Source organism: Carassius gibelio, chromosome B7 (genome assembly GCF_023724105.1).
Source record: "Carassius gibelio isolate Cgi1373 ecotype wild population from Czech Republic chromosome B7, carGib1.2-hapl.c, whole genome shotgun sequence".
NCBI lineage: Eukaryota > Metazoa > Chordata > Actinopteri > Cypriniformes > Cyprinidae > Carassius > Carassius gibelio.
This window is the reverse complement of record NC_068402.1, coordinates 19,247,393-19,273,193: the sequence shown is the minus strand read 5'-3', so window position 1 is coordinate 19,273,193 and position 25,801 is coordinate 19,247,393. Positions and strand designations below refer to the sequence as shown.

The 25,801-nt window shown below is 38.9% G+C and overlaps 3 protein-coding genes across 5 annotated transcripts in view; 2 read left to right on the top strand and 1 right to left on the bottom strand.

Annotated features, from left to right (window-relative positions):
• The first annotated feature begins 80 nt into the window (after positions 1 to 80).
• Positions 81 to 10,449, top strand: snx1b (sorting nexin 1b). The gene is made up of 15 exons (XM_052560707.1): positions 81 to 738; positions 946 to 1,078; positions 1,901 to 2,043; positions 2,129 to 2,195; positions 3,628 to 3,671; positions 3,773 to 3,914; positions 4,098 to 4,176; positions 4,642 to 4,717; positions 4,800 to 4,913; positions 5,022 to 5,115; positions 5,201 to 5,406; positions 5,500 to 5,643; positions 5,823 to 5,903; positions 9,381 to 9,452; positions 9,529 to 10,449. The coding sequence occupies exons 1-15, from the start codon at positions 604 to 606 to the stop codon at positions 9,577 to 9,579; spliced, it is 1,581 nt and encodes a 526-aa protein (XP_052416667.1). The 5' UTR covers positions 81 to 603; the 3' UTR covers positions 9,580 to 10,449.
• Positions 10,450 to 11,276: 827 nt separating this feature from the next.
• acp2 (acid phosphatase 2, lysosomal) lies at positions 11,277 to 18,281 on the bottom strand. The gene is made up of 11 exons (XM_052560708.1): positions 18,118 to 18,281; positions 16,758 to 16,853; positions 16,296 to 16,382; positions 15,895 to 16,047; positions 15,597 to 15,695; positions 15,042 to 15,131; positions 14,541 to 14,673; positions 14,080 to 14,168; positions 13,834 to 13,940; positions 13,569 to 13,747; positions 11,277 to 13,276 (listed from the first exon to the last, which is right to left on the bottom strand). Exons 1-11 carry the CDS (start codon positions 18,199 to 18,201, stop codon positions 13,146 to 13,148), a joined length of 1,248 nt encoding a protein of 415 aa, XP_052416668.1. The 5' UTR covers positions 18,202 to 18,281; the 3' UTR covers positions 11,277 to 13,145.
• A 364-nt stretch (positions 18,282 to 18,645) lies between these two features.
• ambra1a (autophagy/beclin-1 regulator 1a) overlaps positions 18,646 to 25,801 on the top strand; it is a 70,387-nt gene continuing 63,231 nt past the window's right edge. The window contains exons 1-7 of one of the 3 annotated variants that reach the window (XM_052560742.1): positions 18,646 to 18,934; positions 20,051 to 20,284; positions 21,114 to 21,172; positions 21,306 to 21,489; positions 21,640 to 21,812; positions 22,783 to 22,849; positions 22,946 to 24,372. In XM_052560742.1, coding sequence (XP_052416702.1) covers positions 20,153 to 20,284; positions 21,114 to 21,172; positions 21,306 to 21,489; positions 21,640 to 21,812; positions 22,783 to 22,849; positions 22,946 to 24,372 — 2,042 coding nt within the window. In that variant the 5' untranslated portion in view covers positions 18,646 to 18,934; positions 20,051 to 20,152. Of the gene's footprint in view, positions 18,935 to 19,723; positions 19,926 to 20,050; positions 20,285 to 21,113; positions 21,173 to 21,305; positions 21,490 to 21,639; positions 21,813 to 22,782; positions 22,850 to 22,945; positions 24,373 to 25,801 lie in introns of those variants that run through there. The other 2 variants (XM_052560744.1, XM_052560743.1) reach the window with 2 other exon arrangements.

The following is a 25,801-nucleotide window of genomic DNA, read 5'->3' as shown; positions in this document are numbered from 1 at the left end:
TATGCCAATTCGTGAGCTGCATTGAGCTGCATAGAGCATTGCATTAATAGCACAAGGTTGTGGGTTTGATTCCCAGAGAATTCATTAGGTAAAAATTTATTTTTTATCCTGAATGCACTGTAAGTCGCTTTGGATAAAAGCGTCTGCTAAATGCATAAATCTAATCTAAATCTTAAGACCAATGATGCATGTGTGTTTGATTAATTGAATCGGTTCACAAAATTGAGCTGCTGTGAAGTCAGGATGAAACCATAACCAATGAGTGATTTGAAGGTAAATGTGTATTTCTGTATATGCTCAAATATATTCACTGAATGACAGCGTGTCCTAAATGCACATCATTAGGTGTATGCTTGTGGGTGTAGTAATAGCTCCAGACCTTCAGGAGTCAGTGGCGCATCAGCTCTCTCTCTCTCTCTGTCTCTGAGCCTGAGAACGCAGAGCCATCCGCGAATGTTTTTAAGTAGGCTGAGGTTACCAAGCAGTGAAATCCAATCCACGCTTACCTGTAACGGACAGTCAGGTAGAAATAACGCCACCTTCAAGACTTGATCTGTTAGGTTTGTTCGTTCTTGCATATATTTCCTTTGGTCGAAACAAGCGATGTCAGGCGGCTGCGGGCGGAATCCTCCTCCTTTCCCCGATAATGAAGATCAGGAGGCAGAATTAGACACTCGGGTGCTGGACAGCGACGAGGACGATGATGATGAAGGCGAGGACATATTCACCATCGCGAGGGTGAGACACCTGCTTCAGAATAAATAATAATCTTTACGTCTTTGTGGGGAGATAGTGAGCTCATTTGACAGAAGCTAGCTCGAAGCTTATTATCTGTTTCTGCAGCGGTTAACGTTGGTCTCATGACTGCGCGAACTGCCATTATGTCATAATGATCAGCTGTCATCTTGGCATCGTGTTCATCTTTTCCTTTTCTTTTCTTTGAAGAGTAAACCGATCACACCCACATCGGCTCCTGATGAAGGCGATATCTTCAGTGAGGAGGGCTCGTACATCAGGAGCGATGTCCATCACGCCACTAATGGCCTTCACTCTGATGACGAGCTGGATCTGTTCACTGGTATCTGCACCGTGACTCGTAGTGACTCTTGAGTTGACACGCAGGCCAGATGGGAGCTAACTGCATGTTGGAGAACATAATGCATTCAATCTTTATTTTTAAAATAGCGTGGCAGCTGAAACAGATCACTTTGAAATGCTGTATCAAAGTTTTAAAAACTACTGAAAATTGTACTCCAGTATATTAACAATGTCAAAAAATATGCCCAGTTGAAATTATGTACCTAGCCAAAAAAATACTTCTGTGGAAGTAAATATGATCCACATTTAATTGAATTTGGGTATTTAAAACTGAAGAAATAAATACCTTTCTTGGCTTCAGACTGGCTTTTGGAAATGAGACTGTAAAGATGGTGTAATTTTAGTATTTTTGATGCAGAAGCTTTCTAAAGAAATGTTCAAAAATAACATTTTCTCATTGTTCTTTGTAAGAATCTAAGGCACAGCAGATGTTAAACTGAAACCGGTATCCTGAAAACTTTTTCCTGAATGTTCTCAACTAAAGTTGTCAGCAGATGATTAAAAAAAACAAACTAAAAACAGTAATTTTTTGTGGTTGTAAACTGAAATATGTGCCTGAAACGGATAACTTGAGTACGCAATTGATTGGTGTCACATTTGGATATATATTTTTAAATAATTGAGAAAATATTTAAATCGTGAAATTTAACTTTTTTAATGAAGTAAAATGCTATTATAAGTACTCGATTTTAACAGAGCTCATGTAAAGTACAGATTTCCCAAAATAATTGTATACTAAAGTATAATGGTGAAAGGCTATTACACCTCTGTGCATCATTCTCTCTCTCTGTTCAATCACTAGAGGCCACAGTAGAGCTGACGCTCACCAACACCACCAGTCAAGGGAGGAGAGAGATTATCGGCCCGACCGCATCGGCTTGCAACACCACACATGTCCCTAACTCCATCCTCAAACCCAGCATTGTCACCAAGACCATGGAGGAGGTACTCAGACAAGACCCTTCAGTTGCATTCATGTGATATTTGTATAGATTCTTAATTCTAATGGAATGCTGATCAACTTCAACAGCTGGAGGAGGAAGAGAGTGGAGACCAGTTTGAACTGAACATTGCAGTCACTAATCCAGAGAAAATTGGTTTGTATTATGCAATTTATTACCATTTTTCACAGTGTAGGTTCATAGCAAGATTAATAAACTGAAGTAAACTGAAAGGATTTGTGCTACAAGCCAGTGAGCTTATGATTAAGATTCCTCATTTGTGAGTCACTTTGAATCATTTGAAATGCATAAATATAAACATAATAAAATGTTCATGGAAAACAGTTTGCGGTAGGGCTGCATGATTTATCAAACAGGATTTATCGTGATTGTCGTGCATTTAGTCAGTAACGCTGGTTCTGTGATTAGCAGTAAATATCCATCACCTACTTTCAGGTGAAGCAGCATTTATTACATGGAGAAAAATTGCATTCATAATTGCAGATGATATAATCGTAATATTCTGAAATCTTTAAAATCGTTCACGATAATATCTTCTCAGTGAGAATATATCATATCTTCTACGGCTCTGTGTTGTAAATGCTGCTCCATCTGAGAGCACGTGAAAACACCACATTTAATAACGTTTTTACTCTGAACTCATTCATCAAGTCAATTGAGTGTTTGAAATCAATCCTTCAGTGAGATGATGTGGCTTCTTAAACAGAATAATTAAGGCACACAATATTCTATTGTATTCTAAGCAGTGATAAAGGCTATGTCGATTAGCATTTCATTACAGATATACTTTATTATGATGAAAATTCTAATAATAAGAACTCAGATAAACCGTAAATTGCTGTAGTCGTGTTTTAATTAGTTACGTTGAATCAATGAAAGCAGTTACATTTTCTGTTAATTCAGCTGCAGGATTTCTTCTTTAGGGCATATTTGGATTTTCTGGCCTTCAGATGGTGATTTACAACTGACCACAGAACTGTACTTCGCTGAAAGATACGCACGCAAGACAATCGCAGCTTCTGCCTAATCGTGATTTATTGCCTTTGCGATTCAATTTACATTAATTGTGCAGCCTAGTTTTTTACCCCAAAAATAATTAGAAGCTACTGACAATTGAAAGCCTTGCTTACACAGTCAAGTTATAAATGGCATTGCCCACTTATACTCTAAAAAGGGGATCAAACTTACATCAAATATTTCTAGATCATTGGTTCTTAACCTGTTGACAACTAGGGGACCTCAGCAAACATCCGACAGAGCTTATTTTAAAGAGATTTTCTTGAGAGATGTATTTGTTTTTCTTTCTTTCTTTTTTTTCTTAAAATCTAATTAAGAGTTCTTAAAATTTAGGAAAAAAAAAATCATAATTAATAATAATTCTGTTGACACTCAGAAAACTACGCAGGTTTGTATTTATTACAGCAGTGTTAATACAGACAATCTCCTTCAAATATTTCCTTGGACGTTGAGGAGTGAAATGGTTGAGAACCACTGGTCTAGACGCAGCCTCTTGTTCTGGATGTTGAGAGCTGTAGCGATCGAGTTCTTCTGTGTTATTGTGTCGCAGGAGATGGCATGAATGCCTACATGTCTTACAAAGTGTCGACGCAGGTACAGAAAAGCTTATCCCCATTACCATTTTTGGATTGATCAAGCTACATATATCATATACATGCCTCTTTTCCATGCTTCTCTCTCTCTCTCTTCTCCAGACTACACTGCCCATGTTCCTTAATAAGACGTTCTCCGTGCGGCGACGTTTCAGTGATTTCCTGGGACTTTATGAGAAGATATCGGCCAAACACTCTCTGCTGGGCTGCATCATTCCACCTCCACCTCAGAAGAGTGTAGTTGGTAAAGAATTGATCACGCTCACCCTGGAGTTATTCTAGTGACCCTCATCTAGACACCCACAGTAGCCTGGAGACATGAGATTGTTTACTCTGAGCTTTCTGTTGGCTCTTACTTGCATCATTGTACTCGGAGCAGTCCGCTGTGATTTGCTGACTGAGCGTGTGGTTTGGTGTTGTGTCACAGGGATGACTAAAGTGAAGGTAGGGAAGGAGGATTCATCCTCAGCGGAGTTTGTGGAAAAGAGACGAGCAGCACTGGAGAGGTGAGCACAAGCCTAATTAGACATTCACATAAAATAGAGGTTCACAAACTGCATTTTTTCTGATATTTATATAGCTTCGGAAACCTGATTTTTGATTAAGTGGCTGATGACATATTGAATATGATATATTGGATGTGTATAGAAAAACTCGTTTATTAACCTAATGGGGTGTTTTGTCGTCCACAATGTAAGAAATCCCAGGTGCAACCAAAATATCCCTATAAAAACCAGAAAAAAGAAAGCGCTGATTTGTTAATGGCATCAGATTTAGACACCACAAACCTTTTTGTTTTACAGTCGTACCCTAGAACCTTTCAGCACTAGCAATGCAAAAGGAAAATTGAATTCATTGCTGCTGAATTTTGAGTTGTAACAGTGATCCACATGCTGATGCACACTCATTTTATCTTTAACTGGTAATATTTCTTATATATTACACTGACTGTTTGTTTGTATTCTCTGTAGGTATCTACAGAGAGTAGTGGCTCATCCATCTCTGTTGCAGGACCCGGATGTTCGAGAGTTTTTAGAGAGAGATGAGGTGACCGAATTTGTCACGTTTCTAGAGGCATCGTATAGTATTTTTAGTGACATATTTCACATCTAAAAATATGTGTTTTTAGTTGCCCAGGGCAGTGAATACTCAGGCTTTGAGTGGACCTGGCTTCCTAAAGATGATAAACAGAGCGTCGGATGCAGTGAATAAGATGACCATTAAAATGAATGAATCGGATAATGTAAGAGGAGCTCAGTTCATGCAATTCAAAGGCATAAATTCTCCCAGATCGTTGCATTTGACTAGTGACTAACACCTCTCTCTCTCTCTGTGTGTGTGTGTGTGTCAGTGGTTTGAGAGTAAGCTGCAGGAGGTGGAGAATGAGGAGCAGCTGCTGAGGAGGCTGCATGCTGCTGTTGACTCATTAGTAAACCACAGGAAAGGTGAGAATGAAAACTGTGGACGGTGAAAGCGGTCTTTCAGATTCATACTGTCACAAAGCATCTCAAAGTCTTTCTCCTCTCGTAGAGTTGTGTAGTAACACAGCGGTGTTTAGTAAGAGTGTGGCCATGCTGGGCAGCGTGGAGGAGAACTCGGCGTTATCTCGTGCGCTGTCACAGCTGGCAGAAGTGGAGGATAAGATGGAGCAGCTGCATCAGCAACAGGCCTTCAGCGATTTCTTCATTCTCGCTGAGCTCCTGGCCGATTACGTCAGGCTGCTGGGGGCCGTGAGGGTTAGAGAGCACTACCACATAACGCAAAAGCAACAATCAGAGCCCACTGTGTAAGTGATATGATGTTGTCTTCTGTGTCCTTTCTGTCCTCAGTGCTGTTTTGAGCAGAGGATGAAAGTCTGGCAGCGTTTGCAGGAAGCTCAGAGCACATTGCAGAAGAAACGAGAGGCTGAGGCCAAACTGCTTTGGGCGAACAAACCCGAGAAGCTGCAGCAGGCTAAAGATGACATAAATGAGGTTCAATTATCAACAGCGAATGATTTATGCACAACACGCTTCAAGTACTGTACATTAGACCGACATGTAACATCTTTGTAGGGGAGCTCTGCTAATATGATTATATTATAAGCTCTATACAATATGATTTGTTACTATTTTGCTGATAACATGGAGCTGTTTTCTGTGTCTTTGCACAGTGGGAATCTAAAGTCAGTCAGTATGAGAGAGATTTCGAAAGAGTCACCTGTACTGTGCGCAAAGAAGTGCTCCGATTTGAGGTAAGATATGTTGATGTTGTGCATAGAAGTATTTTGGGAGAAATGTAGCACAAAACATCACTAGTGCAACGAAACCTTATTTGTACAGTAATTGTACAGTAAAAATGTCATGGCTTCTAAGTGATAAAATAAAAAGATCCACATTAATCTGTGGTGGAGCTCTGTGATCCTATGTAACAGCACTGGGTTGTACATAATAATTAACTCAAATGATATATAGGGAATTTGAATAATTAATCAGGAATATGATTAATATATTTCTCATATGACAGTTACACTAAATTTTATTGATTATGAAAAATAGCTCAATTGCCTATACCAATAACTCATTACAGGGCACTGTAATTTACTCATTAATATGACAATATTCCATTCTTCATATCAGTTATAGTGATATCTCTTACTGTAAATTACCGGAAATCAAACGAACGGCCGTAAGATTAACTTATCAATTTTCAATAAAGTTATCACTTCTTATAATTCAAGGAAAAATATTCTCTGGCCATGAAAACATTATCCTATCATTATGATAAATTTAGTTTCTAAGTTTAAAGCTTGTAGCTAGATCAGGCATCTCATTGACTCGTAATGTGAGGGGTATGGAGGCAATCATGAATATATGGGTTTTTAATAATTGAACTAATAATACATCAACTACAAATCACACAGAGTAAATACGCGTATGACACTACAGACAGTAAACTTTGTACAAGACATAACGGAATCCAAATAAGGGAGAGAGAGAGAAAGAGAGAGAGATCACAGATTGAGCTCAGGTATGAAAATCACAGACCGTAAACTTTTGGAAGCCAACAACGACTCAAATCATAGAAACACTTTAAGCAGCATTTAAATCTCCATAGAAAACGATACTTGCATGGCCCAGTGTGCGTGAGCTGGAGACCGTGTGACGTGCGTGTGAGTTGCGCTGGAGCTTGGCTTGAGCGTGGTCTCTTTGTCTTCCGGCCCGGGGCTGCTGAGGAATCGCGCAGTATTTGAAAGGTTCAACAAACAATGTTCCAGAATTCGTCTTCCTTGTGTGGAGAGGCGAATAGTTGAATAAACTTAGTAAAGAAAAGAAAAGAAAACATCGAAAACGAAAGCTTCCGAAGGAGCCATGAGAGGGCTGAGAGGGACGGCGATGTTAGAGCGGCCCGAGGCCGCTCGGAGGGACGAGCGGAAGCGACCAGGGTCGAAGCAGGAGGAAAGAGAGTCAGAGAACGAAGAGAGGGCGGACCTTGTTCGGTCAGCTCTTATGGCTTGAGATGGTTCACGCCTCTGTTCGCGTGAACAACCAATGAACGTCCGCAATCTGAAGCAGGAAAAAGTTCCTTTGTCTCTGTGGAAACACCCACCCTACTAACTTTGGGGCTTATCAGATTTCAACAGTGATATTCTAGCAAGTTCGTAATTCCAGATTAATACATTTTTCATTACTTTGCTTTAAATAAATGGGTCTGTCAAAGCATGACGATTAAACAGATACCAAAAATTATATATATAAATGATCAAAACATGAAGTTTCATTCAAATGCAGAATTACACACATTTAAAGATTTGATTAACACATGATAAAACTGCAGATACTCCCAGTTTATATGAGAAACATCTAATGCACCGAAAAACAATACTATATACATATAGACTACATTTGAGTACATTTTACCATTCTTTTGTAAGAGTTAGATTTCCTGTCCTGTTTCCCAGTGGGGTCATGAAGTTTTACGACCTGGTCAGGAGTGGGACCATGGTTCTATTTGAGAACATTAAGATTAGGAGACATATTTCCAATTTATAAGTCAGCAACTTTAACCATTTACACAGGATTAACCATTTTTATGCAATACACAAACATTCAAAATACATATTAATAAAATGACGAAGATACAGAACCTTAAGAAAGGTTTGTTTGTGTGTGTGTGTGTGTGTTCAGGAATGTGGGCGGGGGTTTCGTGTCTCCATTGAGGCTCGCACGGGTATCGTAATTAATTTAAGTCCAACCAGGCTGGCGCCAGGCCAGGCATTTATTTTAAAAAGGTTTCATGTTATATGCCTGAATTTAACCCATGAATCGATGACCTGTATATGCGTTACACCTACTAACCCAGAAATGCACTTCTGACGTGATCAGTCACATGTTCAGCATGATGATGAACTAGATGAAGACTATAGAATACCCAAAACATGACACTCTTTTGAATGAAGATAAATGCACAGCTCAGTATGGCTGCTCTATCAAACGAAGCCCCGCCTCCTGAGTAAAAGAGCCAATCCCTTATCGGTAAAGTCACCGCATCACTGCAGCTGCCATAGAAACAGTCAGCAGTTCTGAGACTGTCTATGCACTGGCTGGACTAGCATGAGTAAGCTTTTTTTAAAGGCTATTTGAGCAAATAAACAACATTCATGATTTCATTGCTGATTTCAAACATGAAATGTCATAAGCTTTGTGAAAAGCTTTGAAGAATTTGATGTTTCCCCATTCAAAGAGATGGGATCTGCATTTGAATGCATGAGGCGTTTCAAAGTTGGCCATCAAGTGACATGACTTGCCTTAAAGGGACTGTGATGAATTGTTTTTGTCCCGGAAATCTCCTGCTTATTATTTTGTCATTAGAATATCCTATTTAAAGTGATAGTTCACCTAAAAATTTAAATTCTGTCATAAATTACTCACCCTCATGTCGTTCCAAACCCATCACACATTTGTTTGTCATTGGAACAAAAAATATATATTTTTGATGAAATCAAGATCTTTCTGACCCTTCAAAGTCAGCAATGACCAGATTTATCACCACATTTAATGCCCAGGAAGATAGTAAGGACATCATTAAAATATCCCTTTCGATAGCAGTCATTTTTTTTAACGCTACTAGAATACTTTTAGTGTCCAAAGAAAACTAAAATAGCAACTTCATTCAAAAATTCCTTTTCTGACATGAGTGATGACAGAAGTTTCATTTTTGATGTGCTGTGGATTTATAGTTTTAAATGTCCTGGATTTAATCTCTGAAAATGACGAGTGCAATGTCTTATTTGCATTGGGCAAACATTGACTGTTTGGTCAACTGCTAAAATAATTGGTTATACAAACCCTAATTTAAAGTTGCTGCCATAATAATTGCCTATTTCAGTTCTTGTTTTTCACTGTAGATGTGTGGTGGCTTCCTGTGTTATTACTGGCAAAATATATCGGTAAAAAATTTAAAATGAAGCAAAGAACAACAGTTGCAAGATGGTACTTGATCTCTTTTCCTAAACTCGAGACAGGTGGATTGGGAAGGCAGTTAAATTACCACACAACCTCTGTTTGCCAAAAAACAGTAGGTAATAGTAGGTTTATTATTAATAAACAGGAATTCTGGATACGGACAGCAATAAAATCATCAACTTACCCCGTAAATGTAAAAAATGACCACTGGCAATACTTTTCACATTACAAACATTGAGATTACATTTTTATTTTTTCTGTGGCAGAAAGAGAAAGCCAGAGATTTCAAACAGCACATCGTGAAATACCTGGAGTCCCTGCTTCACACACAGCATAGGGTAAGTGTGTAAGTGTTTGTTTCACAAACAACACCACTGAATAGTCTTTCATGCATCACTTTTTATCTTAAACCAGCTGGTGAAGTGTTGGGAGGCCTTTCTGCCTGAGGCCAAAGCCATCGCCTGATCAGAGCCTTACCTCACACGCTCCTAACCTTTGACCTTGAGAACAGACAATCAACATTTCTCTCTTCCTATTTCCTTTGCTCTCTGTGTGTGAAATAACATGTAGACATTAATACTCGTTCATCGATAATCAGATCCCCAGATTGTGATGGTAAACCTGTGCAGTGACCCGTGTCACTGTTGACAACTGAATGTTGAGTGCAAAGGTTAAAGGTCAGAGCGGCATTAAAAAGAACAGCTGTGTGTGGGGTGCAGCAAGAATATTTTTTTTGTGTGTGTGCATGTGTTGTGTGTTCAGTGTTATCCTAAAGGTTTTTAATGGTGCTTAGCCTATGTAAAGTTTCAGTAGACATTAAAGATTGTTGAGTGTCGTGCTCTCTGTGTCATGGACGTGCACAGGGGTGAGACTGAAGTTTTAATCCATTCCAGACAAGAGAGAAAATAAAAAATTAAACTTGAGATGTTCACGATATACTGTAAAAAAAAAAAAAAAAAAAAAGAATGATTCACAGACTGCGAATGGAAAATGTTTGGTGTCTTTTGGATGAAGTCCCATATTTTGTGTTGATAGTTTTGAGTGAATTTGTATGTTCTCAAACAGCTGCACTGATCTGGACTGGTCCAGATAAAGGTCTACTTGTACTACAGGTGTACATACATGTCTATTAAAAATCCTGGAAGAACTTGTTAAAACATACATTGATTACAAAAGAAAGTGTGTGTAAAAACATTTGTACTGTGGATGCTTCTAGTCTTTAACATTTATGCACTGCTGGTGTATTCATGATATCACAATACCTTGCAGAAACTGGGGCTTCGTTTATAAAATGCATTTATGATCAGATTTGCTCCTCAGTTCCATGAATTTAAATCAGTGACAAAAAGTAAGGAACATGTTGGGATTTAGCATTGGAGAAAAAAAAAAGCATGTGTATGAACTTCTTGTGCTCATATACCAGTTATTAAACTCGATTATGAACATGTAAAGATAAGCACATTATGCACAAATTAGCAAGGTTTTATCTGCTTTGTGATGATCATGTCACTGCAATTAGCAAACTGTATATTAATATAAAATTAGTGTGCATTTTGTTGATGTACTTCTACACATTGCGCATGAACTGTGATTTATTGAGCTATACATTTGGTGACATTTTTGTGCATACTTTTGTATGTTCACAACATCACTAGATCATTCTACGCATGTCTCTATAAATGGGGCCCCAGGAGCTTAAATGACATGGATATTGAGGGGACGCCCCCATATTCAAAGCAAAGGTCCATTAAGTTTTTAAAGCTAGATTTACATCAATAATGAATTTGGGGTTATATATTCTTGGTAACATGTTGGTTTGAGGCTCTTTTCCTGTCACTAAAGACTCTGTGCTGTTACACATGTATTATAAGCCTCCATTTTGCCTATTAACATGATGTTAATGACCTGGTACAAGACGTGCATTTGTTTAAAACTCTTGTCCTGTCAAACTTCATTTGATGAAAATAAAGCAGAATAAAAAAGGTTGTCGTGATCTTTTCAGATTAAGGACACCATCTCAAGCCAACAGAATTCCATCAACCAATCAAAGTATTTATTTAAAATGAATCCCACCATGAACATTTTCAGTCATGTCGAGATGTGCGCAGAGACCATAAAAAGACAATTATTAAAAATTACAGAATTATCTGGACACACTGCAATTAATGTTGAGTGACAATTATTTTATTTTTTTACTTCTTGTGCATGTTTATCAGTCAATTTCGTATTAAATATGATGCACCTAGAACTGATTTTTACTGAATTGATGCATTAAATCATCTTTCACAACTGAATATACAATTTTATTTGTATTCACATGATCAATGTAGAATAACAAAACATTAAGGAAACTACACAATATGAAAACAATCACTCCAATAAAACCTGAAAATACAGTTCATATCAGCTATAATTCTAAAATTTACTAATCAAAACTCTTCTGTGGCTGTAAATCAGGAGATAATCACATGAGGAGTATGAAGGTTAAATTCTTGCCCCATCTGAATCTTCAGGCGTTCACAAATATAGTAGAATTAATGGCCTGGGAGCACAAACAGCAGGACGCCAACAATCCTTGTGTTTCAGAGAGGACTCGCACCTCTGGAAGAGCGTCAGTCTCAAGTTTTAGTTCCCTCATTGAATTTTGTACACAATCTTCTGTTACAATAAAATCCCAGAGCCGAAGACACACATGAAGTCACAGCTGCTCAGTTATGGATCTGTGCACGAAGCACTGTGTTAAGTTAACGTAATGACGCCATCCCAGCACGATTCCCTTTTTCTCTAAAAATGCTTAAGGGGGGGGGGTGAAATCCTATTTCATGCATACTGAGTTTTTTACACTGTTAAAGAGTTGGATTCCCATGCTAAACATGGACAAAGTTTCAAAAATTAAGTTGTACATTTGAAGGAGTATTTTTGTTCCCAAAATACTCCTTCCGGTTTGTCACAAGTTTCGGAAAGTTTTTTTCGAGTATGGCTCTGTGTGACGTTAGATGGAGCGGAATTTCCTTATATGGGTCCTGACGCACTTCTGCCGGAAGAGCACACGCTCCCGTATAGCAGAGCACAGCCGAGACATTCACTGATCAGAGCGATTCACTGATCAGAGCGAGAGCGTCGCGAAAAGTCACAAAAGAAGTGTGTTTTTGGTTGCCAGGGCAAGACAAGCCTGCACAGATTACCAAAAAAAAAAAAAAAAAAACCGGCATTAAGGGACCAGTGGATGGAGTTTATTTTTACAGAGCATCAAAGGAGTTGTGCAAGTGTTTTTGTTTGTTCCCTGCATTTCGAAGATGCTTGTTCACAAGGCCCAGTTTGACGACGGATTTGCGTTTCGTTTATTTCTTAAGGATGATGCAATCCCAAGGAAAAAGAGTCACGATCATGTGTTGGATCCGCAGGCGGTGAGTAAAACTGCTTCAAATATCTCTGCCTTCTTGTTAGTGCGTCCCCTCCCATGCCAGAGACGCGGGTTCGAGCCCCGCTCGGAGCAAGTCATTGCTGCTGCTGCTTTCGTTCAGTTTCAGCCTCTGGATCTGATTCTGGATCATAAATAAACGGCTGAATCTGACTGTAAGCCATGGTTTGTTTTGGAGGATGGGTTTTCCCTCACGGTAATGTCACAGCTTCCACATGCTCTCAACGCAAAAGCCTATTCGCGCTCGTGATTCTTTAGCTCCGCCCACACGTCACGCCTCCAGTCGGTCGTGTTTTTCCGGGAAAAATCGGTACAGACTATATTTCTCTTATGAATATAATAAAACTAAAGACTTTTTGGATTTATGAAGGATGCAGTACTACTCTATATGTACTCAAGATTAACAGGATATTGAGTGAAAACGAGCATTTCACCCCCCCTTTAAGGTTACAAGTAAGTAAAAAAAACATTACCAACTCTTCCCCAATATAAAAAATGTGTTACAAAAAAGAGATCCGTCTTTAGAGTTTCTCAACAACTTGGCGTGGTGTCCTCATAGGTCCTCCTCACTGTCCCACAGTTCCTCTTTGCGGAGGAGTGGATATGATTGTCAGGAGTCACTCTCGTTTATGACATGACTGTAGCCAGCCGTGGGCTCTTTTAGACGGCACAGCATTACAAACAGCAGCAGTATCAGGAGGAAGAGAAGACATCCACACACGGCCAGCCCGATGATGACCTCTGCACACACGTATGAGAGAGAACCACCAAAGTAACTCAAATCTATATTAGTAATACGTCTGGCCATTTTATATACGCATATTTTGAAAGATATTGAAAATGTGATCTTTATGTTCTATGGAAGTGCTTTCAATTGGAGTATAAATATCACAAAATAAATCATTACAATTTGAAGAGTTTATTTGCAAAACAATAATCTTCATGTATTTCACAGTTTGTGTGAGCATGAAAAAGTGGTAACAGTATGCAAGCAATAAACAGCATTTAGTAATTATTAAATGATTGGGGTTACCAGTGTCTGTGGGTTCCTTCTTTATCTGACACTCTTTATTCCTGTCTTGTGGGATGACTTCACGTGTGAGGTTCACAAAGTCCTGTAGGGGGCAGCGCTGGAGACAGCCCGGTAAAGACAGAGGGTACGGCTCAGACACATTAGTGTCATTGCGATAAAACATCTCCACTGTAAATGTCCTGAAAGAGCAAAGCAAAGGTGTATTTTAGTTGACAAAAGAATGTCTACTAGAAACATTTAGGAAAAAACACAGTCCGTATGTTACCCGTTCTCTTCCTGGTGAAGTTCAATTAGATGACACGAGGCATAAGGTGCCTGCAGACCATTAAAAACATTCAGAGCTTCCTGTAGGGCTACGACTGTTGTGTCATGCTAGTGAGGAAAGAGTTACAGGAGAGAACATTACATGAACTGCTTACCCTAAAGAGGACAAGTGTATTCAAGTATGCCAAGTATTGACTGAAAAAGGGAAGTTTGGGTGTTTTGTCTGCTGATGCGTTACATGACTTACTGCGGAGTATACCATCATCTTCACTTTCTGTTTAGAGTCCAGTGCTGCTGCATTTGAGAGATTCTTAATGATCTGATCTAACAGCAGGCCTGTAAATGAGAACATAAGCACATTAAAGTGTCTGAATGTAGACCGGTCCATCCACTGTTTCTTTACATTGACATTTCCCTGTAACTGCTCACTGTTTGAGAATGCAGCCTCTCCCTCTATTATATCTACAATGCTGATTTGCATGTGTCTGCATAAAAGTGTCAGAGTGTGGAACTATAAAAATGCTGTCAAGAATCTTCTCTCTTCTTTAAAATAAATGTCAGAAACTACTCTCAATGTTTAACCCCGTGTAATGTAACCCTAGCTTTGGTTATTATTTGATTATTATTCTTTTTTTTCAGTTCGTGTTAATCTGCCACGAATTTAAAAAAAGAAAAAAGAAAATGCTCTGGCCAGCAAGAAGCTCTCACCTCCCTGAAGTCTGCACTTCTCCTTTCTCTTGTAGACTCCAAACATAATCTGAAAACCGAAGTTCTTTAACACCTTTAGCGTCTCCATCACACTCGAGGTCACCCAGTCTGGTGGTCGCATCCCGTGATTTGCCTGGGGAAGGAGAATAACAAACAGAGACGATTAGCTGATCCGACACAGTTTATGGTGTCTGTCTGAGCATCATGAGATCAGTCTGGAATAAAAGGAAGTAACAGTGATTTGGCTTGTGGTGAGGCCATCATTACAATACATTTACCACAAAGTCTCTCTATATCATGATAGAGTCCACAAAGAATAGGGAACAGTTTTACCCACAAGCTATCACATTTGCCTAATGCTGCACTTGATAGTGAGTAAAAAAAATAAACAAAAAAACTATATTGGCACACAGTCTTCTAAATATCATCCATTCAAAAAGACAACAGTTAATAGGCGAGACTGAGGTCTTCTGAAGTCATGAGTGCATGTGTGCAACTCACCTCACAGAACAATGTGTCATACACACTCCAAACTGTCTCAATGTTAGTTTTCTCCAGTCCTGTTTTATTTTTCACCATCTCTATGAAGTCCTGCAGAAAATGACATCATCACGAGTGTAGTAACCATTTTGGCTGGGATCAACTAAAGTTTTTTTTTTCTTTTTGCACATTCACATTTATATACGAACATGTACGTGAATTCCTAACATAAAAAAATAGGGAGCAAGAATAAAAATCGAATATTGACTCGTGAAGAAAAATGTAAACTGTAAATACTTTGACAAAGGATCCAGTTTTCTTTTTTTTAAAGCATTTGAAACATTTTCACAAAATCAATACAATTATTTACATTTCTTCCATTAACATGATATTTAATCAACAAAATAAGCATGTTCAAAAAGTGAGAATTCTAGGGATTTAATATAATCTTAAAAATCTTTTAAATCGAAAGGAATAATGTTTTTAATTTGCTTATTTCCTAATGGCTGAATAAACATCTTATGTTTATGACTTATGATCTGCTGTTATAAATGAGTTTTTGCTAGGTGCACTCACCTTGTAGGTTTCAGTCATGTTAAGAAAAAAGTCTGTTTTTTCAGTCTCGTTCATTAACTGTGTGTAACGTGGACAGTCGTTCAGAGGGAATGAAAGCAGCTGGAAAGACAGAAAACAACAACAACGCACAAACAGACTGTAGGCAGGTCATGTATCCATGGGAACAGATCATAATCATGCAGAGACATTTACTGATGCTGCTGCTCAGCAAATATGACTCCATGCCAAAGAGAGGTCTGGGCCAAGTTTCAGTGTGTGGAGAGAAAAGTGAGAACAGAACTTGAGTGTGATGTTCTACCTTCTCTTCATCTGCTGGGACAGTGTGAACAGGTATTGGTTGCCATTTCAAATCTGGATTAAACACCTCAGAACCATTAGGTGGGAACATGCCAGCCAGGTTCGCTTCTGCACTCATCAGAGTGCGGTCAACATCTGTGCTTCTTATGACTATCTGTAGTGCAAAGACAGGATTACTTATTCTATTATTCAATTCTATGTTTAAAGGAATTGTTTACTTTAAAAATGAAATTTGTCATAATTTACCCTCATGCCGTTTCAAATTTCTTTATTATGTTAAACACACACACACAAAAAATGGAATGACATGAAGGTGAGTAAATGATGACAATTTTAATTTGTGAGGTGAACTATCCCTTTAAGTTTACTGAACAGCTTTAAACAGTTTAAAGAGACAGTAACCTCATGCCGGTCATAGTCCTCACTCAGGAATCCTGTGTACCGTTTCTTTAAAAACCGACCCAGTTCAAAATGCTGCTCCATTCCCTCCTGAAATTATCAGAAGATTGAGTTGAAGTAATAAAACACCCTCTTGCTAAATATTATGGTAAAACAATGAAATAAAATCCTTAAAGTTCAAATAAAATGAAATAAAATCCTTAAAGTTGCACTTAGTAAATTTGCACTAACTTAAAGTTGTAAACATTAAGTAATAAACTGTTTTTGTGACCAGTCAACTGAATGTGAGATGAAGACTTTACTCAACAGTTTTCTATAAAAAATGTATACCCTCCTCAATGTATACATAAACACAATACAGCACAGATACTTGCATGTCACTATATAAACTAAAGGCAACTTAAGTAGCACGTAACCAATTAAAACAAAGAGCATAAAGTATGTGTGTGTGTCTGCATACTGTACCCGAGAGAGCTGTCCAAACCCCTGGGGCCAGTCGCTCTCCTTATAGGGATCAGTTGGATAGGACTTGATTGGAGATCTGTCCCCATGACGATAAAGCTGATGGAGAGGAAGTCAAATACCTCATAAGTATTGGGGATTTATTCATGTATGCATGTATGTGTATGTGTGTGTGTGTGTGTGTGTGTGTGTGTTCAGGAGGAAGAACTACACAGTGCAACTATGATTAGATCAGCAAATACAACTAGTCATGTGCTCATCCTGAAACCCACATTGTGAGTAAACACATTCTTATTGGATAAGCAGATCTCATTCCTGTCTTTCACAGAAACCAGCCATGTTTAAATGTGTTTCATGCATTAAGTTTTCAGTACTGGCTTGTGGCCTTCTCTCATGTACCCTAAGGTCCATAGAAAGATGTATCTGAATCATTAAGTAGATGTTCTAGCAATGCATTTGATTACAGCCATGTTACACAATCAGTCTTTAAACAGCACAAGCCTCTGGTTTAAACTTCCTCATCTGCAGTGACCTGATCGTCATGATTTACCACAGAACACTTCTTTTCACATAATTAAACCAGGTGCCAGTATCAAATATGTCTGCCCACAATACAAAAAAAGGGTTTTTAGGGTTTTTATGAGGCACAGAGATAACACAAAATTTAAAACATTCATATATTGAATGTGATACAGTAACACAAACATATGTACAAAGTAAAATAAACAAATATTTATGTGTGCAAATAGAAGAAATGTTAAACCACATATTTAAATACTCTCATTTAGCATCATACCTGGTACTTTTTCCAATCTATACATCCAGTAATAAAGAACCACAGTAGAATTTACTTGGAATAAATCTACTGGGATAGTTTGATTCCAAGCATGTTTTGCTTTGACTGAACTAGGAGGTGCACTGAAAGTAACAACATGTTTCATCATGTGATGAACTCAAATATTGAGCAAGCTGGTTGGATACAATATCAAACAGCCCATATTTAAGTCGAGAACAAGTTTTAGAGCCGAAAACAAAGTTGGTATAAAAATAATAGTTCCTCAAGTCAGCAGATATTGCCTCTAACGCGTCGTTCCTGTTGGCTACCGTTTCAAACTAGACTCATATCACTGGTGATACAGATTAATGCTAAACATTGAGAGAGAATAAAGTCAGCTCACATTTACACAAAAACATGGAGTTGTAATGCATACAGATATGACACATAACAAAGAGTCAGAATGTGCGTGTTTTTTTTTTTTTTTTAAAGGTTTTTAAGCAGAACGGATCTGTCAAAACAGCTGCAGGCAGTACGTTAGTATAATACTACAGACAGATTTATGCATTATACAATAACGTTCCTCACCACAGTGACAAACTTGAGCGTCCTTTCTCCACTGGAGAGACTGAAAGCAAAGAGGAAAGCGACGATCAGAAAGCAGAACTCCATACTTCTAGATGAGCAGAAGAGGCAAAGCACAGTGACCTCGCTGAACGATGGCTGTCTGGCTGATCTGGCAAACACAAGACGAGCTGCGGTTTCCGGATAAAAGCGCGCTCCCATTGGTCAACGCAAACTGAGACGTAAAAACGCATAAACTGATTGGTCGGTCGAAATGTAAATCCACTTTGTTGTTATTTTTCATGCTATAGTTATGAGTTAATGTTTAACCTTATATCCGAGCCTTTAGGTATATCTTGTAATGAGAAATGATAGTTTTCACACTTAATTTGCTATTTTAGTTTTAAATATTTGTATGTATTTTCTTTTGTATTTTCATACAGACATTTTAAAACACCATATTAATCTCCACAATTTATATAAAAAGTAAATCGCAAGGTGTTATGTATGCACAGGGTTTAATTATTATAGATTTACCAGCTCAGCTGAGGCTCGCATGTGAACGATGATTTCGGTGATTGATTACTGTAATGTAAGATCTGTGCTCTACTGGCGGTGTCTGGGCGCTTATGGCAGGAGTCGTTGTACACAGCAACAAATCTAAAGTATGCTCGACCTTCTTATCGGGAAATAACACAAATATATCTCACAATATTTATATAAAGTCGAAGATAACATTTGAACTGAATATTTTAATCAACGTTCCTGCTGCTTAAGTACATGTTTCACTTGACGTCAACGATTTTCAAGAAGAATATTCGGACAAAAATATGAGAAAAAGGTAGGCCAAATCTAAGACCCCGAGTAGTTGTCTTAAATAATTTGTAAACAAACAAACAAAAAAAAAACACTCATAATTTAAACACCACGCTACTGAGGGAGTTAACACATCACCCGTAAACTGTAGGTGCTAACTGCTAAATTTGAAAGCTGTTAGCATAATTTCCTCATTCAAAAACAAACATGGTACATTTTATATCATTTTCAGTGGTTCCTTTATTCTGTGTCCATGAAGTTACTTTACTAAGTGTTTATAGCAGTTTTATATCTCGCTTTAACAGCAGAAGATAACAGCTGAAGTCAAACATGTAAGTAGCCTGTCAGATGGAGGATAGCTCAAGGTGTGTCACGTAAAGCTGATCCAAGTGTTTTCACCCTGTTAGCTTAAGCTTGTAGTCCTGAATCTTAATAACAATTATATAATTTTATTAGTACATTTATCCATTTAATACAGGCAAGTGCGTAAAACTGCGTTTGCTACTATTCAATTATTTATAAAGACTATTTATATATATAATCGATTTGTTATGTTTTATGCTCTGTTGTTTGCTGAAATATATCTTGTCTTACATGTTACCTGATTTCCCACTAGTTTGATTTTAGTAACATACCTTGGTAGCTTTTTTATTAATGTTTATTTAAGTTTTCCTTATTTTAGTACATCAAGTTAAACTAAAATATATATTTTATTACATTTCATTTATTTATTTTTGTTGGTGTTGTTTTAGTTAACTAACCCCTACAATAAAGCTTCTATTCATCTGTGAAAGATATTAAAAGGAGTCATTCTGCCATTGCATGTGTGATAGTTTTATTTGATAGTTTTCACAAGGCTCTTCTATGTCCTGCCGATTCATGTGACACCCCCAGGGTACACCATGGTTTTACTCTGTACTGTTGATTCAGTGTGTCTAAACAGTTCTTTTACACCTTGTAATCTCCCTTGACACCTGTGCTGATTGTGCAGAGATCATATTTGGAGACAAACTGTGGTGAGAATACAATGCTGGAAGATTTGATACTGAATTTAAATAACATCTTACCAAGAAATGGGATTTTTTTGTATTAATTTTTTTAGTTTAATGACAGTTTGTTGATCTCTTTGTCTCTCGCCCAGAATGATGGCGTGGCAGTAGCAGTGGTGGTCTAGTTGTGTGTGAGCCGGTGGACGGCTCTGGGTCTGGTGTAAGAGGGTTGGAGCGAGGAAGAGTTTGTGGAGATGAAGGTGGGACAGAAGAACTCAGTATGTATCCTGTCAAGTCGAGAGCGAGGAGCACGAGGCCTTGCCTCACACAGGATCCTCCTGCAGCTTGTGGAGGAGAAGACACAGCGCATGAAATGGCAAAGCCAGGTGACTGACGCACTGGTTTCTGTCATTTGTTGACTTAAATAAAAAAATAAATTAATTACATTTATGCATTTAGCAGATGCTTTTATCCAAAGCGACTTACATTTCATTCAGGCTAACAATTTTTCCTAACATGTGTTCCCCGGGATTCGAACCCAAAACTTTGCACTTGCTAATGCAGTGCTCTACCACTTGAGCTACAGGAACACAGGACTGCAGGACTTGTAGCCTCTTGAATGGGGAAATACCTGCTCCGTTCAATGTGTAATGTCAGAAGCAAGAAGCTGCCTGCTGATCTTACTCTAGTATCACTATCACAATTACAAAGTAACTATTTTCAATATTATGTAGACAATTCTTTATTTGTTTCGCCAACTGTTGATCTTTAGGATTTACTATATTACGTTCTGAATGAATGCAAAAATTCTAAAGAACTAATAAATAAATAGCTTTATAGCCATACGATTCTTCCTCTCTAATAATTTTCAAAAATTTACAAAAAAAAATGTACATACTACTCAGCACCCGTAATGGGCCATTGATTCACACCAAGAACAATATTTATTTTAAGCTTGTGCTGCAGGCTTCTGCTTTAAATGTGTAAGCTATTTAAAGCTTGGTGAATTCTGATGGGCTGTCAAAGTTTATAATGTTCATCAGCTGAAAAACTTTCATTCTCAAAGTGATTTCCAGCAAATATCATTCATAAGTGTCATTATCGCTATAGTTGTAGTGTGGACTTCACTATTCTCATAAAATTAAAATGATTTAATACTGTGGTTTGGATGTGACTGAGATAAAATCACTGCTCTGTTGATTTTCTTTGTCACAGAAAGTGGAGTTTCCAGACAGCCCTCGCTCAACCTTTCTTCTGGCCTTCAGTCCAGATAGGTAAGACAACTCTGACTTCTTTTTCATAGTCTTCAGTCCAGACCTGCTAAATAAACTGACAGGCTGGTCTCAGGCTTTTCTAGTCAGGTCCTATCATCAACAAGCTTTTCAGAGAGTTTTTGTCTCATCACAGGTCTTTAATGGCCTCGACCCATGTGAACCACAACATCTACATCACAGAGGTTAAGACAGGAAAGTGTGTTCACTCTCTAGTGGGTCACCGCCGGACACCCTGGTGCCTGACCTTTCACCCTAGCATCCCTGGCCTTATTGCTTCTGGCTGCCTGGATGGAGAGGTCCGAATCTGGGACCTGCATGTAAGTCTTGACCATACGCATATTCAATGATTGTTTTGTCAACTTGTAATCGTTCTGCTCCTTGCTTTATTATGTTTTTAGTCTACTGTAGATTTGTCACCACAACTTCATTTTGCTCAAAATTTCAAGTATTGTGTGGTTTTGTTTCAGGGAGGCAGTGAGAGCTGGCTCACAGAGAGTAACTCAGCAATTGCATCCCTTGCTTTCCATCCTACTGCTCAGCTGCTGCTCATTGCCACTAACAATGAGCTACATCTGTGGGACTGGAGTCGGAAGGAGCCCTTTGCTGTGTTGAAGACTGCTAGTGAGACAGAGAGAGTCAGGTTCGATGCACATACATTTGATTCATTTAAAGGGATAGTTCGCACAAAAATGAAAATGATGTCATCAAAAGCTCACCCAGCCCATTTGTCATTCAAAAAACATACATAAGAACAATAAAACACTAGTTAAAAAAACACTAACTCTTTGATACATTATAAAGTTTGTAAAAGAAATCTCAATTAAGCAGTTTATTCCATCTTCTGAAGATACATTATTGCTTTATAAGATGAACAGATTTAATTTAGGCTTTTATTCACATATAGACATTGATTAATGCACACACATAGAGCTTATCTAATATGAAAAAGGGATTCTAGCTTAACAAGCAAAAAACAGTTTGTTCTTGCATGTCAGATAAGCACATTTGAGAATCATTTTAACATGTTTGATGCACTTTGTTGCATGTATTTCTGTTATATATTTATAACAAATAATAATTAATGTTTATATATTAAGAAAATATGTTAATCATATAAAATTATATTGTCTCTTCAGAAGACTTGTGGTGCATCCCAAATCGCATACTTAAGCACTATTCTGTGATGTTTTGTAGTATGAGAAGTGTGTTCACACTGAAAAACAAAAAACTTTAAATGCACTTAAACCCGGATAATGCACTTAAAAACATGAAGAGTGAAGTGTGGCATGTTAAAAACTTCATGCACTCAACTGTCGCAGCTTTAATTACGTTGCGAAAGGGGTTGCTATCACGTATGCTATTACGTTGCTATCAGATTCCGATTATTTATGACAAAATAACCTTATTAAATTCATACACTACATGGCTGAGTAGTCAGTTTTTGTAGAATGGATTTTAAATGAAGGGAAAGAAATTGGGTTTCATTAAAAATATCCTCATTTATGTGACAAAAATGAAGTCGTTTGGGTTGGAAGCAACATGCGGGTGAGCAAATAAGTGATTTTTAATCTTTGGGTCAACTATTTGTGGCTTTTTTGTATTTTTTGCAGGTTGGTGAGATTTGATCCGTTGGGTCACTATCTTCTAACTGCCATTGTAAACCCTTCAAACCAACAGGTGAATCTTTTTGCTCGAATAGTAGTTGTTTAGGCACAAGACATTACGTTTGTGTTCTTTAAAATTTGTGCATATGCTTGCATTTGTGCGTTGCAGAATGATGACGATCCTGAGATCCCAATGGACAGTGTGGAGATGCCTCATCTCCGTCAGCGCTCTTTCCTGCAGTCCCAGCCCGTGAGACGCACACCCATCTTGCACAATTTTTTGCATATCCTCACTTCTCGCAACTCCGGCCCTCAGGCTGGAGGCACTCTCGCTTCTTCCAGTGATGAGGCGTCTGATTCGCCTGGGCCTTACGCTGTTTTGAGGGATCGATCCCGGCTGCCGTACCATGGTTGTGTTCAGCCACTCGGAGTAGTGTGTTTCTGTAGCCGTTGCTCATCAACACGGGTTCCGTCTCCACCGGACGAGGACTCTTCAGACTCCTCATCCCTGGAGGGACAGTCACACGCATCCACCTTTTCTTCTGCACGCACCGAACCCCGGATACCACGGCCTCCCACTGAGCCTTATGCTTCAAATCGGCCCTCAGCATTTAACTGCGTGTATGGAGGCAGGAACAACTTGCGGAACATTTCTTCTAGCTCTGGGAGGAGGGGAGTGCCTGGAATGACACCCATCCCACCTTTCCGGCAGCATCCACCAAGCAGGGAAGATGGGGGCCGTCTCCCTGGGGCAGACTGGGTAGGCTGTGTGCTAAATGGACGAGGTAGTACTGTGACTCCACCCAGAACCAGCGCTTCCTCCGTCAGCCTGCTTTCTGTCCTGCGACAGCAAGGGACTCCTAGCCAGTCACCTGTTTACACCTCAGCTAGTGATGGATGGGGCCTTCCTCGAAGCAGCAGCAGCAGCACATCAGGAACTAGTTCTAGCAGGCATCGCCCACCTGAGGAAGAGGGCCACAGCAGCCCTTCTTCCATCCGCAGTGTTCTTCAGTGTAACCTTAACCGCTATTTCATGGAGTATGATCGAATGCAGGACCTTGTGCGGCCTCAAGAGGGCAACAGGCAGGACCAGCAGACTCAGGAAATACTTAATAACAATATGGACCCAGAGCAACCAGGTCCATCTCATTACCAGCCTCCCTACGGTGGCGAAAACCCTTCTCAGAGTCACATGAACCGCTGTAGAGTCTGTCACAACCTTTTCACCTACAATCAGGGCACCAGGCGCTGGGAGAGAACAGGTCAGCATACATCTGCTGAGAGAAATGCAGCTTGGCAACCTACAAGTCCTGCCTTGCACAGTGTAGCCCCGGTCTCTCATTCTGATCATGACCTACTTGAACACAGGCCCATGGAGCCCAGCCCAGACGCCCAAGAGCCTCATGTTCCCTTTTCCCGCAGCACAGTTACTGGTCAGCACGAGGAGCAGGCCGTCGGGCTGGTCTACAACCAGGAAACTGGACAACTGGAGCGTGTTTACAGGCAGTCCGCCACCTCTCGCTCGACAAATGTACCACAAGAAGCCTTAAACCAGGAAATGCCTGAAGACTTGCCGGATGACGATTACTTGCGCAGGTGAGGCAGCAGTCATGTCATGAGGAATTCAACTTTCTTGTTTGTTTGATATTGAAAGGTTTCATTGTAGTAGAAAACATGCCCAAGTTTCATCACCAGTCCAAAAAGGTTATTAAAATTGAGCCGCACTATTGACTCATTTTCACAACTTACCGATATTATATGTTGGCTCATGACTATCTACATGTTAATGACATCTATGTCAATTTATGTAGAGAAACTTTACCCGACGAGTTACAGTGAGTTAAATCAGAGGAATTAGAATAGCAGGGCTCAATTGAAAGAATTAATGGGCTCTGTAGTAAAAAAACAAAACACCTTTTGGCCATATACTCTACTGTTCAATAGTGACAATTTTACGTTTGTTTGAACTTTCTCTTAATCGCAGAATCCTGAAAAATGTGTCACAGTTTCAACAAAAATATTAAGCAGCACTTCTCTTTTTTAACATTGATAAATAAGAAAGGTTTCTTGAGCACCAAATCTGCATATTACAATGGTTCTGAAGGGTCATGTGACACAGAACTGGAGTAATAGCTGCTGTCACAATGTAATGCAGGCTTTGCAAAGATGCTGTTGGCAGTGCAAACTGTATCTCAATGCTCAGCAGCAGAAAATGGTTTCGCATATGAAATGGGCAACAACACTGCGTGAGGTGCTCTAGTGCTAACACACCAGCTGTGAGTTTGATGTCATGTCAAATTTAATTTTTAACATTCTTATTCTTCAGTAATAGCCTCTTTGCAAAGCCTGGGTTATAAAGTGACAGGAGCTCAAAGCAGTCCACACTGTGATGCACCACACAGAGTCATTAGAGTAAAATGATCAGGAACCTTGTTTGGGCTTCAACGAAAAGTGTCTGACATGGAAATCAGCTTGATCTGACCTTGTGCCCGTCTGTGTGCACTCTATTAGCCCTCTCAGCAGAGTGTGGACCTGCTATTAATGAGCATATCAGCACTGTCACTCCCCACAGCACAGATGAATAAACATTAAGAAGTGAGTGAGGTGACAAACAGAGTGTCTTTGTGCAATTTGTTACATAATTATAAATCTCACCAGAAAGCAATTGCATGGAAGCAGGCCAGTGTATCTGCATGTCATTGTTTTTATACAGTATCTGGATTTATGTAAATTCACCAGAGTTTGTTGTGTTCACGAAGCATATCAAAAGTGAAATGCAAAGTATACTTTAGGAGCCTTCTCACACACACGTCAAATTTTCACCCTGGACTGCTAAAAGACCCCTATAATAAAGAAAGTATCTGCAAGATACTGACAGAAACTGTAAGTGAAAGGAACACGTTTGTTGTGTTTCTGCTGTTCATAGCATCACAAACAGAAAGAATCTGTCATTTGAGATTTGTGAGTTTATATTTCTCGCCCTTGTGATCTCAACTGTAACGGACAAAAGCTCCTAGAAATTCTG